Here is a 14,531-nt window from a genome sequence, read left to right as displayed (position 1 = left end):
AAGAATTTATAGTAGCTCATTAGCACTTATTGTTGGTTCATTTTCAAACTAACACAAGATGTTTAAGCAAAACCCCTTTATTATTAATAAAAACAATATGTTTAAAAACATTAAGAAGTAAAAAATCTTAAAGTATAAACACCCATGATCTGTAAAAGCTGATAATTTTGCCTCTAAAAGTAAAAAAAATATGGTGGGGTGGGGGTAAACGCCAATAAAATCACAAATATAGATGATCACCATATAAAATGGGACTAATTGCTGCTCGGTCAAATGGTAGAGCACAATTTGAATACATATTAAAAACATTGTTTGTATTTATTACTCCCCTTAGGCAACAAAAAAATAAATAAAGTGTATTTTTCTTAACAATAAAGTGAGGTTTAGTGACTGTGAATTTCTGCTGTTAATAACTGGACCAAATACCTCATTTAGTATTAAATGTTGCAGATTTAGACCGTTTTTTGATTGTATAAGCTGTGTTTTACTGCAAAAACATATGAACATGTACACATTTCATTCAAGCTGAATTATAGGTTTTTGTAACTTTAAGGACAAGTGATGCAAATAACATTTTTTTTACATTTCAAAATGCAAACATGTTTTGTTTGTTTGTTTTTTTAATCACAGTTTCAGCCTCCAGTTAAGGAAATGTGTTCTGCCTGTTTGACACCCGTCTACCCAATGGAAAAAATGGTGGCAAATAAACTAACTCTTCACCACAGGTGTTTCAGCTGTAAATACTGCAAGAAGAAACTCAGGTGAGACATTAAAACATCCAAACAAAATTATTTAAATCTTTGTGGTTCACAGAGTCTGTAATTGGCTTTCATAGTGAGGGCTTCTGATCTTCGAGTCCCAGCAGTTGATCAGACAAATAATTAAACTTTTTATTTTTTATTTTTTGGCAGTATTCACAACTATTCATCACTTCACGGAGAGTTCTACTGCATTTCTCACTACAAGCAGCTTTTCAAAAGGAAGGGAAATTATGATGAAGCATTTGGGCACATACCACTCAAAGACCGCTGGGTCAACAAAAACAAGGTAGCAGATGAGCCAGATGCCAGATCTCCCTTCAAAAAGACCAAAAATTACTTAAACCACTCTGCCGAAGCAATTGTTGCTAAATCCACCGCAAGAGAATTGGAAAATAAAAGTGGGGTTGATGCAAAGGGCAAATTAAAAATTAGTTGGCCACCAGAGAAAAAGAATACTGGAGTTAGTTCCTCGCAGAGATCCCATGTGTCAGAGCGGAAACCTGAAACAGACAAAAAGGCTGTAGGTCGCATAAACTCAGAGCAATGGAAAAGTGAAATAGTCCAAAACAGAGTGGAAATGAGGGATAAGCAGGTTAAAGAACAATCACAGCCTCAGGGGTTTTCTTCATCTGAAAGACTGCCCTCAAAGAAACCAAACCTGTCCAGTGGGGCACGAAAGTTAGCCCATATCCAAGACACCATCACTGCCAGAGCACCAGAAAAACTCATATCTGTTATTAACCAAAGCAAGGATCAAACTAAAGTGTCTCCAAAACCAAACAACACTCCAACATCCAACAGATCAGACAAAAGCAAAGGGAAAAAATCTGTCCACTTCGCTCCAAATATTGAAGTCGCTCAGTCTGAAGAAACCCATCAGCTGAACTCAGAAGGCAACATTGAAACAATTCCTCATGAGTCTAATCAAGTGGATGAATCTAACAACAAAGCCAAAATCGGCATCAACAGCCACACAGAGATCGAGGCATCCAACGAAAAACCTGAAAACAAAAACTACGAGGCAAAAGAGGAAAAACCAAATAAGGAGAAAGAAGCAGAAGTACAGAGCAGTCAAGAAATTCCACAAGAAGACAAAGTATCCCTGACTGGATTCACAGAAGAGGCTGACAGCTCACTCAACTCCCCAAACATCTGTTCAGCTCAAAGTATTACAAACCAAAAAGAACCACCAGAAACAGACGTATCTGTAAAACCAAACGATACACAAAGATCAGATAATGTGAAAGTTGCACAAATTTCTGCTAGGAATCAGGCCAGAGAAATGGACAGCCATGACAAGAATGAAAACCAGCAACAAACCCACAATTCAACCCAAGATAAACCAAACAGCATTGATCAGAAGAAGCCTTTGCCAAGAACTAATTCAAGAACTAAACTGGGATCCTTGCCCAAAGGAAAGAGTCCTTTGTCAAAGCTTTTCACATCAAGCGGAAATGACAAAACATCCAAGGTTGAGCCTAAAGATGCCAAGAAACCTGATGCCAAACTAAGCAGTGGACTCTTTGGAAAACTGTTTCAGTCATCCTCTGATACCACAAAAGTGTCTTTACAAGACAAAGCACAAGCCAAACCAAATATTGCATCAAAAAATGCACAGAAGGAAAGCAATGTGCCTAAAGACGAGCAAATTAAGAAAGATGTTTCTAAAGGTGCATCTGTGGAACCAGATCCAGGAAACCTGATCAATAAACCAGATCCCCCAAACCTTACTGGGGTGATTCCTTCTAATCCAAATCCTTCAAACCATCCTGAGATACATCCTTCAGGAAAAGATGATTCCAACCTTTCTGCGGCACATTCCTTCGAACCAGATCCCTCAAACCTTGCTGAGGCACATCCTTCTAAATCAAATCTCCCAAACCTTACTGAGAAACCACCTTCTGGGAAAGATAAATTAAGCCTTGCAGAGGCACATCTTTCTAAACCAGATCCATCAAGAATCAATGAGACTCATCCTTCTGAATCAGATCCTTCAAGACTTACTGAGGCAGATCCTGCTGAACCAGATCATCCAAGACTTATTGAAGGAAATCTTCCTAAACCAGATCCTTCAAACCCTACTGAGGACAATCTTTCTGAACTGGATTCTTCCAACCTTACTGAGGCACATTCCTTCGAACCAGATCCATCAAACATCGTTGAAGCACATCCTTCTAAAACAAATCTTCCAAACCTCACTGAGATACAACCTTCTGGGAAAGAACATTCAAGCCTTGAAGAGGCACATCTTTCTAAACCAGATCTTTCAAGTCTTACTGAGACTTATCTTTTTGAATCAGATCTTTCAAGTGTCCCTGAGACACATCCTTCTAGGAAAGATCTTTCAAGAATTACTGAGACACATCCCTCTGAACCAGATCCTCTAAGACTTACTGAGGTACATCTTTCAAAACCAGATCCTTCAAACCTTACTGAGGCCAATCCTTCTGAACTAAATTCTCCAAACCTCACTAAGGCACATTCATCTGGGAAAGACAATTCAAACATTACTGAGACCCTTTCTAAACCAGATCCTACAAACCTGACTGAGGCAAAATCTTCTGAGAAAGATTATTTAAACCTTACAGGGGGACACAGTTTTGAGCCACATCCTTTTGAAAAAGATCAGTCAAACCATACCGAGATACATCCTTCTGAGAATGATCCTTTCAACCCTACTGGGAAACATCCATCTGAACCAGATCCTTCAAACCTTCATCTGTCACATTCTTCTGAGCACAGCATTTTTGATCTGCTTGACGAACCATCTCAGAGGTCTTTAACTGAACAAAATGATAATCAAACAGGTAAAGAGAAAAACTCAGCAGGTGAAGAGTCAGAATTACAGAACAGCATGGCTACAGGCATCTATGCAGACGATCCCGGAGTTCATCTCAAACATCCTCCTGACAACATCTTGATAAATGAGCCATTTAATGATAATATTTTTGGAGAAGAGACCAGTTCCGCCCTACTCAGTAATGTGCCCAATCAAATAAATGCAGAAAACTCTCATCTAAAACCAAATATACAATCTATTGATCAAGATGAAATAAAACCTAACAGCCAGGAGCTTCTGGGTCTCTCCAACAGTTCGGATTTGTTTGATACCCCCACTCTTCTTCCATCTTCTCTAACTGACACAACTGTACCTGGAGCTGCTTCAATGAAAGCATTGAGTCTGTTTGACTCTCAGGTTGTGAGGGATCCACCTGCTGTCAATGACTCAGCTCCTTTCAAGCAAGACGACAGTTTAGATCCCTTCCAGTCCTTGAACCCAATGACTGATCAAAGTGCTGGTTTTGACTTATTTACCCAGAATGACCTGTTCTCTCTGCCCATAGTTAACGCCCACAATCAACCCGAAGCTTCCACCAGTCTTTTTCCCGACGACATCTTTGGAGTTTCAGACAGCTCAAGAAGTGTAGACGCATTTCCACTTTTACTGAGCACTCCAGCTCCTGAGAACTCACAGGGGGAATTGCTCGGGTCTGTTGCAGCTTCTCCTGCGGCTCCCTCAGTGCCGATGGATCTGTTTGGTGATGGCATGTTTACTGCAGATATACCACCGCTGTCTGTGGCAGAGCCAAGTGCTGTGAATGTAGACACTCTGATGATGTCTGAAAACAGTACTGCTGGGCAACAATCAGAGAGCAGCTGGATGGATGATTTACTGGGATAAGTGTGTTTATATGTGATGCTTTTATTTTATTTTTTTTAAATCTGTTCTTTTATAAGAAAAAGAATGCACAATAATCTACCACACTATTCGTATGATCAGCAAAAAGGTTTTAGTTGCAAGACTAAAGTGATTAAATATTCATGATTAAAAGTGTGGATTTTCTTAAATGTATTTACCAATGTGAAATAAAATTTGAAGGAGTAAAAATGTTGGGTTTGATTTCCCTTTCTACTTCTGAAAGGTTTAAACTAATCATTGCACTTCTCCAATAAACGTAAAAAGGGAAACTGTGTTTCACTTTAAAACTGGAGGGAGAAAAGGAAAACATTTTTTTATTACTTTTATTGACACATCTTGAGGCTCTGTGTTTCTGCACAGCAGGTATCTTAGTTACTGAGAACAGAAAAGTGGGTTGGTTCAATATTTACAGACTGAGAGAATTTAGAGTTGGAGTTTTTAAAATCGGATTTCATCTGAAGCAGGAAGGATAATTTAATGTAACAAAATTACACACAAAAGAATAACAAGATGACCTGCAAGTTCAAATCACTCAAGCCTAAAATTTGATAAAGATCACAATAATACTTAAAAAGGAAAACACATAATACTAATAAAAAAATGTATTACATTTTAGGAATCAATTCAAAACTGCAAAAACCAAAATGTAATTCCACTCAACTGTCATCATCCAATCAGTGATGTCCCATAGTTCCTATAGATTCTTATGTGTCACTTTTTAGCATTTCATTTTGATTTCTGGAAATAGCTTTTCTCCGATTTTTTTAACGCTTTGGTTTTGGGAAATGTGTTTTAATTTATAAAAAGTCAAGCTTTTTTTTGGTGTTTTTTTCTTATTTAATTATTGTGATTTAAAAAAAAAAATATGCTTAGTGGTGATTTGTACTTCATAGTATATCCATCTAAAGAGAGAAAAAGAAAAAGAAAAACAGATAAAGGAAAGCAAAAGAAAGAATATTCATCCAAGGCATTTTATTCGGTAAAACGTGTTTATAACTTTTCTTTAACCTTTTCCACATTTGCTAAATGCATTAATAAATCTTTCACAAAATACTTTGAAAGAATAAAAAGGTCAGAAATGTTGGCAAACAAGCCGCTAATATAACACAAATAGACAGTAATTGAAGATATTTAAATGTTTTTGAAATATTTAAAAGTACAACACATCTAAAAACAGCATAATGGAACAGCTGCACACTCAAATTTGAAAATGTAGTAGATATTAAGTTATAGCAATATTGCTATATTCAAGCGTTTACTTGGGGTTAAAACATGTGATCAGAAACATTTTAGTTTTAAAACAGCTTTGTCTGAGAATGTACTAAGCAAACATCAAGCATTCCATCATAAATGTCAGTAAAATAAAAGTGCAATAAGAGAATTGGTGGACAAACTGAAGATTTTTGTTCTGTCTTTACTTTTTTGTGCTGCTAATTTCTCCTTTCAGTGAAGTATTAACTATGAATTCAAACAAGTTCTGTTGATCTTCAAATAATTACATGACCTAAAATTAGGCTTATGGTTTCTGGTGGCTCTAACAGAAGAAATCCTACCTCAAAAATGCTTACAACTTTTTTTAGTTCTATTTATTTTTCTTGTATTTATTTTCTTCTCCCTTCAGGGGCTTCATACTTTATAAATAAAGTTCGATTTGATTCAGATGACACAGTCTGTGGTTAGAGATCCAAACTCACCTCAGGTCAGGCTAAAACTAAACCAAAGCACTGACACAATCACATGACAGTCACTGTCCTCACATCACATGTTCACTGTACTTTTTTAGGTGTTAAAATTTGCCTTTAAAGGACATTAAAGAATCATAAATTCAGTAACAAAAGGACCACAGAGACTTTAAAGGTTAGATGATTCACATGTACTTTAATGTGTCAGAGAGTTAGTTGCAGCAATAGCTTATGTTTAAACAATAAAGAATGAAATGAGTTAACATGTAACAAGTAAAATGTGTTCTTTCAGGTCATGCAACAATTCTATCACCACCTGATGAAAACTGAAGAAAGGAGGCTGTGGCAGAAACTCAGGGTGTAATCTTTCCTGGACCGTCAGATAGATGCTCTGTCAGTCAGCGGGTCTCACTTGTTGAGCTGCTTTGGAGCCAGCGCCTCTCTGCTGAGCTGAAGAAGGTCAAAGCAGCTTGGAGGCTTTTAAATTAGAAAATCAACATTTTACTCTAGAGGAGCTTCATTTTCATGGACAAAAACTTTAAATATCCGTTGTTAAAAAGAGGACGAAAAGCACATGAACTTAGATCATGACATGGAGAAAACTGAACTGATTTTGGACATCATTTTTAGAGGCTGCTTGAGTATTTATACAAAATAAAATCTGGTGTGTTCACTCAGTAAGACAAAACAATAACTACAGTTTGGTTGATTTGTTTGGTGCAGGTTTGTTGGACTCCGGATGATTTCTCATTATAGTGTCCTTTCTGTGGGGGAAAAAAAGAGAGATTTTTAACAATAAGCAAACAACAAAAAAATTGTGTAAAGCTTTTTGAACCAAGCCACTGTAAAAAAAAAAAAAATTCCAATATATGTAGATTTATAAGAACTATTTATATTAAACATACATGTATGTCCTACATTAATACAATTAGATAAAAGTTAAAATAAAAAAAACGAATGTTCTCAAAAATAGGTAACATTATCATTTTTTTTTTACCGTCTGGGTAAAAATAAAACTTTTTAGCAATAAAATGCATTTCTTCACTTGCATTGACATTCAGCTGGTCATCTAGACCTTTGTTTTACTATGTCACACACACGCTGGTTTCTTACACTTTTCCTTCCGCCTCAGCAGTGGAATCAGGGAGTTCCCTTTTTCTGGTTTCAGGAAGCAGGTAGCCCAGACCTCCACTGACCACGGTGAGGCTGCTGTAGACCACGATGGGTATGGACCAGTGGTACACAGCTAGCATGTTGAGCAGGGGTGACAACAACCCCCCAACTCGACTTGCTATTGAGCCCAAACCAGAAGCTGTTTGCCTGAAACAAAAAACAATTTATCTCCATTAGTATGATTATTAATGTTGTTATTACTATTATTATTATCTTCAATGAATAGCTGAGTTAATACTTTTAAAGTCCCACTCTGATCATCTTTAGATCAAAAGTAAAATTGTTCTCAGAGGTCTTTTAATTATAATTACGCTGTTTCTAGGAAAATGTTTTTAAAGTGTGTCATATTCTAGGACATAGTGTCTGCACAGGGGCAGTAGTTGGTAAGAAATTCGCCTCTGAGTGTGTGTGGAGTAAGCCCACCCCTACTTCCCGAAATCAATCTGTTTACACTCTCTCCCGCTATCTTACAGACTCACACCTAACATTAGCAGTGCAACTAAAATGTTGGATCTCCCAGCCATACAGATTTGAGCCAGATGAGGGTAACAAAGACTTACATGGATCTATTTGTCTACAAGTAGATGCATCAGAATGGAATAGGAAGCTTGTACTTATACTTCAAACCTACAAGCTTTTCTAAACCGCATTTTTTTATCTGCTCCTGATTCAAAACGATTGGAATAAAGAAATACTCAGAAATGTAATTTGAACTTTAATTTTCTTTACATGTCCTCTATCATCATAAAACATATCACAAGAACGTGTTAAAAACACCAAAAATTTGATTTTAAGTGTCTTTAAGTGTTTGCACTGTTCACAATTAAATTGTAACACAACATTTTAAGGATTTTTTGTTCTATTTCACACTTACCGAAATGATGTTGGAAATAACTCCTGAATGTATAGACTACAAACGGAACCGGCCCAGTTGGTGAAAAATCTCCCGGCGATAGCTAATGTGGTAACAGCAATGGGATTATCTGCAACAAACAAAAAAGTTTGAAAATGAACGGACAGAAAGCCTCTGTGGTGATGCAAAGCTTTGAGTCCATGCACTGTAACTGAGGCTTCTGCACAATCCCAACCTTTTTTTTGTCAATAAGCCTGTTTAAATTTTGCATTTGGGCTGTCTTTAATTTAATGAATTTGTGTTCAAATATGTAACTGTTTTCTGTTAACTATGTTCTCTAAAATTTATGACGTGACACCAGTAGGAACAAAAAATCTTCTTGGTTATACCACCTTTTTTAAAAAAAAAAAAATATTAAGTTATGATACTAACTGATGTCTCACAAATCAAACTTTGGGAAATCTTTATGACAGACATCATGTTTTGGCAACAGAAGCGGTTACAGGAACAGAGTTGAACAGGTTTAGTGTTGAAGGATTGACCTCGGGGGTTTTGCACATGCAGCTTTGCTTTGTTTCATAACCAGACAGATAGCTTGTGCTTCTTGTTTGAATGGTGCTATATAAGCTGTTAGTTACATTATCACTAACTGAGCATGAATGACATTTTATCAGCACTCAGATTGGACTTTGAATATCTCGGTCTATTTTTAGAAAAACAAAGCAACAAATAAAATTTGGGGATTAAATCACAGAATTGTGTTGATGGTGAACAATATTTACAAATGTATGAACTTTACTGATATGAATTAAGAACACATAAAAGTTTTTTCAACATGGAGAACAACTCAAACTGAAGGGTTTTACCTTGAGGGACAGTGAGGATTAAAAAGCACAGGAATCCTCCGATCATCAGTGTGGACATGAGGGAAACCTTCCTCCCCACAAACTCCAGCAGCCAAATGCACAGAATGTGAGCTGGCAGTTCAGTCAGGCCGAACATGGCCTGGGTCAGGAAAATGTCCAAACCAAAGTTTCCCACGTTGAAGGAAAGGCAGAAGTAGGTGACATTCAGCGAGAACCTGAGGGGAAACAGAAGCTGACAACCATCCTCTACTCTTGGGCAGGTCAGTGTGTCTCAGCAGTGCAGCTGGTGTGTGCACGGGGAAATGGAACTTACCATGCCATTATTATGGTAAGGAAATACTTCCTAAGAACAGGGGATTGGAAAAGAACTATTATTCCTCCCTTTCTCTCAGTTTCTTTCATAACAATCTGGAATGCACAGGGGTGAACACAACATCATGCTAACTTTTACTCCTCATAGTCTCTTTTTAGCAATTTTAGTCCTTAAAAAATCTTTTACCACACTATGCAGTGAAGAAGATGAAGAAGCAATGTTACAAACACACAACTGATCTGTCAAGTAAGAACTTAAAGTCCCACTCCGATCATCTTTTGATCTACTGTAAAAGTTTTCTCAGGGATATTTTATTTAAAGTTATGCTGATTTTAGCCAAAATCAATCAGTTTGTGTCATTCTTTAATATATATAGTTTCTGCAGAGCAGCAGGAGTTCACTTGAAGATCCCCTCTGGATTGTTGGCTTATAGCCACCCCGCCACCCCTTCCCATTACCCATAACGGAGCTGCTTATGCCTGGTTTCCACTGAGCAGTCTGGACCGCTCCACTCCTGACCGGTTTAGAATGGCCCGGGCAACTCAAGTGAGAGTTTCCATTGAGCGTTTGACCATCGAGGGGCATGTGGGGTGTAGATCGATGAAATGTGACTACAGTGTATTTGGTATTTGCAGATTGTCTCCAGTCACTAACCCCCGTGAATAAGGGGGAATACTGAATGCAAAACATTTAATATTCTTTGCAAGAAGATTGTAAAATACTGTAGTGGTCCGAGCAATATTGGAGCTATCCAGCCGTGCAGTTTTGACCCCAGATGTCAGCTCAGACGAGGATGAAGACGTACATCACGGGTCCAAATCCAGGCCTCGAAGGCCGGCCTCCTGCTGGAACCTGCCTTATCTCCTGTTCATTACCTGGATCAGGTGTGTTTGGCCAATAAGGAGCTTTAATGGCAGGTTGGTTGGAAAACATGTAGGACACCGGCCCTCCAGGCCTGGAATTTGACACCCCTGACGTACATGGATCTAGTCGTTCACAAGTGGATGCATCAGAATGGGAAGGAGCGGGGAGCTTGTGTACTGTCTACGTCAAGAGAAAAATCGTTTTTAAATTGAGTTTTTTCATCCTGATTCACAACAATTTGATACAAAAAATAATCAGAAATGCAATTTTAAATTTAATTTCGGCCGCTTTATTAGGCACATCTTGCTAGTTCTGGGTCAAACCCCCTTTTACCTTCAGAACTGCCTTAATTCTTGATGGCATAGACTCAACAAGGTTCTGGAAACATTTCTCAGAGAGTTTGATCCACATTAGGATGATATTGTCACACCGTTACTTCAGATTTTTCAGCTGCACATCCATGATCCCAATCTGCAGTTCCACCATATCCCAAAGGGGATCTATTGGGTTGAGATCTGGTGATTGTGGAGACCCTACCATCCAAATGGTGCAGGAGAAATGCAGAATCATCAGAACAGGAAACGTTATTTCCAATCTACTAATGTCCAATTTTGGTGAGTCTGTGAGAATTGTAGCTTCAGTTTCTTGTTCCTGTAATCTGCCTCAAGGATGGACGTGTTGTGCATTCAGAGATGCTCTTCTGCAGACCCAGATATTTAAGTTACTGTTGTCTTTCTATCAGCTGGAACTAATCATCAAGGCACTTATTCCCCCAGATCTGGCTCTCTGGATATTTTCTCTTCCTCTGCCCATTCTCTGTAAACCCTAGAGATGGTTGTGGGTGAAAATCCCAGTAGATCAGCAGTTTCTGAAGTACTCCGACCAGCCTATCTGACACCAACAACCATCCCATGTTCAGAGTCACTTCAGTCACATTTCTTCCCCATTCTGATGCTCATTTTGAACTGCAGCAGATCATCTCTACATGCATAAATGCATTGAGTTGCTGTCATGTGATTGGCTGATTAGAAATTTGCATTAATGAGCAGTTGGACAGGTGTTCTCTATTATCATAAAAAATACCACAAGAACACCAAAAACACAATTTTCATCGGAGTGGGTCTTTAAAATCTATCAAGTTTACATGAAATTAACCTACTGTTGGTATTAATTTAATTTAAATGCCATTCTGACTTTCATGGAGTAAAATAAGAAATCTAAAGGGTACCTTTTCCAGGGTGGAGTCTGAAATGGTGCGTTTGTTGATGGCCGCCACTCTAGTGATGAGCAGCTTGGCCTCATCTATGCGTCCTCTTCCCAACAACCACCTGGCTGACTCTGGAATGAACCTGTCCACAACTGGTCAACCACTCTCGTCAGTGGTTTCACTGACATGCTGCCTATAGCAGGACTTTTTTTGGTTTTTTAACAGAAAAAGCTGAATGCACACCATATGTAGACAGAGACCACAGCGAATGGAGCCGCTATGATGAACTGAGCCAGTCTCCAGTTCCTGATGTAGAAAATGATTCCTGCGATGACGGACTGTCCCAGAGCCCCGAACAACTGGGTGGCACACGCCCCCCATGACCGCCGGGATGGACCGATCCACTCTGTAACTGCAAACACGGAGAATTCATACTTTAAAATATACTTTTTGGTTAAAGGAAATGCATTTTTTACTTTACACACACACATTTATATAATGTATATATTGTAACCCTCTTTGTTACTGTTGTATGTTAATGTGCCGGTTGCACTGTACTTGTAGTGTTTTCTTTTACCAATTATTTGTAAAGTTTGGCTTTAAATAAATAAGTTATGGCAAGAAACTAACTATCAGAGCAGACACAATGAAGCCTTATAACTAGAAAATGTCCTAAATATATCTAGATAAAGATATTCTATTTCATGATTTACTCAAATTTATTTGCTTTTTGTTGCTATGAAGAATTGCAACTTAATTTGAAGGCAAATTTGTATTATTTGCAATAATAACATGATATCAACCTGATTTATTCAAATCTAACTTGAGGTGACTTGTCTCTAATCTGCCTCTAGAATAGTTTGACCATGCTGGAGATGACACCCCTGCTGTAAAGTGAAGGATGGAGAGGTGAAGCGTACCCAGAATAACACTGTTTAGCCGATATCCTCCATAACCAATCCCCACGATGAACTGAGACAACATGTACAGGTACAGGTTGGGACAGAGTCCAGTCGTTACAGTAAATATGAGCATCAGAAAAACTGGGATCTGAGAGGCTCGCTTCCGACCGAACCTGGAAAAGACCACATTCCCAGATCAATCCTTTCCAGATCAACACATTTCAATGTCAGTTTTTTGTAAATATAAAGTAAAATAGTCATCTTTTGGCCCCTTCAATTTAGAAAAGCTTACGATTCAGCAAACGGTCCAAGCAGGAGACATCCAGCGAGGACTCCTGCCATGAACACAGCCTGTGCCACTTCTTTTAAAAAAGCCCGGTCACAGACGAGATCAAACTGAGGAAAAACGACCATCTAAAACTCAGTAAAAGAGAAGCACCTCTGCTTTTTGCATCTTTTTTTAACTTACATCAGTGACTATGGTGGACTCGTACTTCATGTTGCTGTACACCCATCCACTGGAGCACACCGTGGTGTCGTTGAGTCCGTACTCCCGGATGACCTGGATGTCCCAGTCCACCGGAGCAAACATCCTACACCTGCTGAAGCTGCCATCCTCTCGGGGCACAGTCAGGTTCAGCTGCTCCTCGGCAGTCAGGTTCGGGGCCAACTTGAGGATCCAGTCAGTGTTGCAGTGTCGCTCCGGGTCGGACTCGACGAAAATCAGACTGGCGAGGTGGAAAGTCAGGAAGAGGCTGGGGAAGCAGAGTGCAAACAGAAGGGTTTTCTGGAAGAGTCCAAACTCCCCGATGCTCTGCAGAATCTCCCCAAAGTCAGCCATGGTGAGGGTGTGGGGTTCTGCTTCAGAGATGCTGCTGGAGAGTGACCTTTAAAACAAAGCCATCAATGTTTAAGCCCCTCAGCGGTGAACCTGAGGAGGGATGACAAAGCACTTCAACAAACACCTTTTTAACAAGACAGAGCAGCTTTTATAACCTGCCGTTCTTGGACTGTTTATTGAGTAACTTGAGGATAACATTGTGCTTTGGCCTGAAGTCCAGTTACAATGAACTCATTGACTGACAGCAGCATGAGATTTAGTGAGCGTTGCATAAGAGCAAGGTGTTGTTTCCAGTATATTTATGACTGTGACTCTTTGCTCTTTAGTTTATGGTCGAGGAAAGGTCTCGCTCTACATTTCATAATCTCTTACAGGAAAAAACTGTTGACATGTAACCATCTTTTTCAGATTTTAAAATCCAGCAGTCGTGGATACAAGTTTTAGAGCATGTATGTTCCTTATTTCTGCAGTAACATCAACAAACTCTCCTCTGATGCTTTCTAAAACATTTACAAGAAAAAAAATATTGTTTTGAGACTTTCTGACCCTGATCAAACCTACCTTGTTCATTTTGGAGTTGGTTCCAAAAGTTAACACGGTTTACACTGTAAACTGATCCTCCTTGCAGCTCTCTTCACTCCCCGTCTACTGGAAGCAGTTTGGGGTGATGCTCACTGACAGTGACTGTTCTTATATACAGTCAATGCTGATGCCCCACCCATGTTTTAGGCCTGGTCTGACCAGATTGGTCATGACTCTCCCTCAAGACATGTTACCTGGGTAAATTAAATCCACATCCTCCTTTTACTCTGTGCTGATCATCTTTGGATTATCTTACACTTTATTTTTGTTAGTTTTTTATTGCAGTTTTTGGGGGCTTTTTAACATATTTTTTTGTTTAATGTCTGGCTTTTTGTTTTTTAAAATACAACTGTTTTTATGTAAACCACAAGTTAGAAAAGTGCTATATAAATGAAGTTTGGTTTGATTGCTCCATGCACAGAAAAAACGGTGAGTGCAGCTTAAAGACCCAGTCTGATGAAAAATGTATATTTTGTGTTCTTGTGTCATCTTTTATGATGATGAAAATTAGTATTATTTCAGAAAATGAGTATTTCTTTATTTAAATTGTTACAAATCAGAAGCAGACCAAAAAATATGGTTTGAAAAAGAGCGTATTTGTGAGACAGAAAATACGCTGGGCAGGCCACAAGTCAGAGGTGAATTTCTAATGATCTATTGCTGCTCTACTGTCCTAGAAAGCAATTAAAAAAAACTAAAATGACCTAGAAAGTAATTCATTCATGATACCATAAGTTCTTAACAAACACAATCATGTAAAGTACTTGTGGTGTGTATTGGCAGGAGT

General features: G+C 38.6%; 2 protein-coding genes across 3 annotated transcripts; one reads left to right on the top strand and one right to left on the bottom strand.

Moving 5' to 3' along the window:
* Positions 1 to 114: 114 nt before the first annotated feature.
* LOC118599962 (mediator of DNA damage checkpoint protein 1-like) lies at positions 115 to 4,650 on the top strand. The gene is made up of 2 exons (XM_036216422.1): positions 115 to 761; positions 912 to 4,650. The coding sequence occupies exons 1-2, from the start codon at positions 652 to 654 to the stop codon at positions 4,441 to 4,443; spliced, it is 3,642 nt and encodes a 1,213-aa protein (XP_036072315.1). The 5' UTR covers positions 115 to 651; the 3' UTR covers positions 4,444 to 4,650.
* Positions 4,651 to 6,319: 1,669 nt separating this feature from the next.
* slc22a13a (solute carrier family 22 member 13a) lies at positions 6,320 to 14,298 on the bottom strand. Of its 2 annotated transcripts, none has more exons than XM_024273297.2 (11): positions 13,724 to 14,298; positions 12,791 to 13,208; positions 12,614 to 12,717; positions 12,340 to 12,494; positions 11,663 to 11,831; positions 11,441 to 11,561; positions 9,349 to 9,443; positions 9,036 to 9,250; positions 8,191 to 8,299; positions 7,257 to 7,463; positions 6,320 to 6,907 (listed from the first exon to the last, which is right to left on the bottom strand). In XM_024273297.2, exons 2-11 carry the CDS (start codon positions 13,160 to 13,162, stop codon positions 6,838 to 6,840), a joined length of 1,617 nt encoding a protein of 538 aa, XP_024129065.1. In that variant the 5' UTR covers positions 13,163 to 13,208; positions 13,724 to 14,298; the 3' UTR covers positions 6,320 to 6,837. The 2 variants fall into 2 exon arrangements, with proteins under 2 accessions (XP_024129065.1, XP_024129064.1); XM_024273296.2 differs by having other exon boundaries at positions 12,791 to 13,252; positions 13,724 to 14,297.
* Positions 14,299 to 14,531: the final 233 nt, after the last annotated feature.

Source organism: Oryzias melastigma, linkage group LG17, assembly GCF_002922805.2.
Source record: "Oryzias melastigma strain HK-1 linkage group LG17, ASM292280v2, whole genome shotgun sequence".
In the NCBI taxonomy this organism is placed as follows: domain Eukaryota; kingdom Metazoa; phylum Chordata; class Actinopteri; order Beloniformes; family Adrianichthyidae; genus Oryzias; species Oryzias melastigma.
This window is presented reverse-complemented; position numbering and strand designations above follow the sequence as displayed.

Excerpts from the sequence above, each read along its gene's own strand:
- LOC118599962 (XM_036216422.1), top strand. The coding sequence starts at position 652 with ATGTGTTCTGCCTGTTTGACACCCGTCTACCCAATGGAAAAAATGGTG. Across the intron at positions 762-911 it reads TACTGCAAGAAGAAACTCAG|TATTCACAACTATTCATCAC; the intron begins GTGAGACATTAA and ends ATTTTTTGGCAG.
- slc22a13a (XM_024273297.2), bottom strand. The coding sequence starts at position 13,162 with ATGGCTGACTTTGGGGAGATTCTGCAGAGCATCGGGGAGTTTGGACTC. Across the intron at positions 11,562-11,662 it reads GTGGTCTCTGTCTACATATG|GTTCATTCCAGAGTCAGCCA; the intron begins GTGTGCATTCAG and ends AGTTGTGGACAG. Across the intron at positions 8,300-9,035 it reads AATCCTCACTGTCCCTCAAG|ATAATCCCATTGCTGTTACC; the intron begins GTAAAACCCTTC and ends TGTTTGTTGCAG.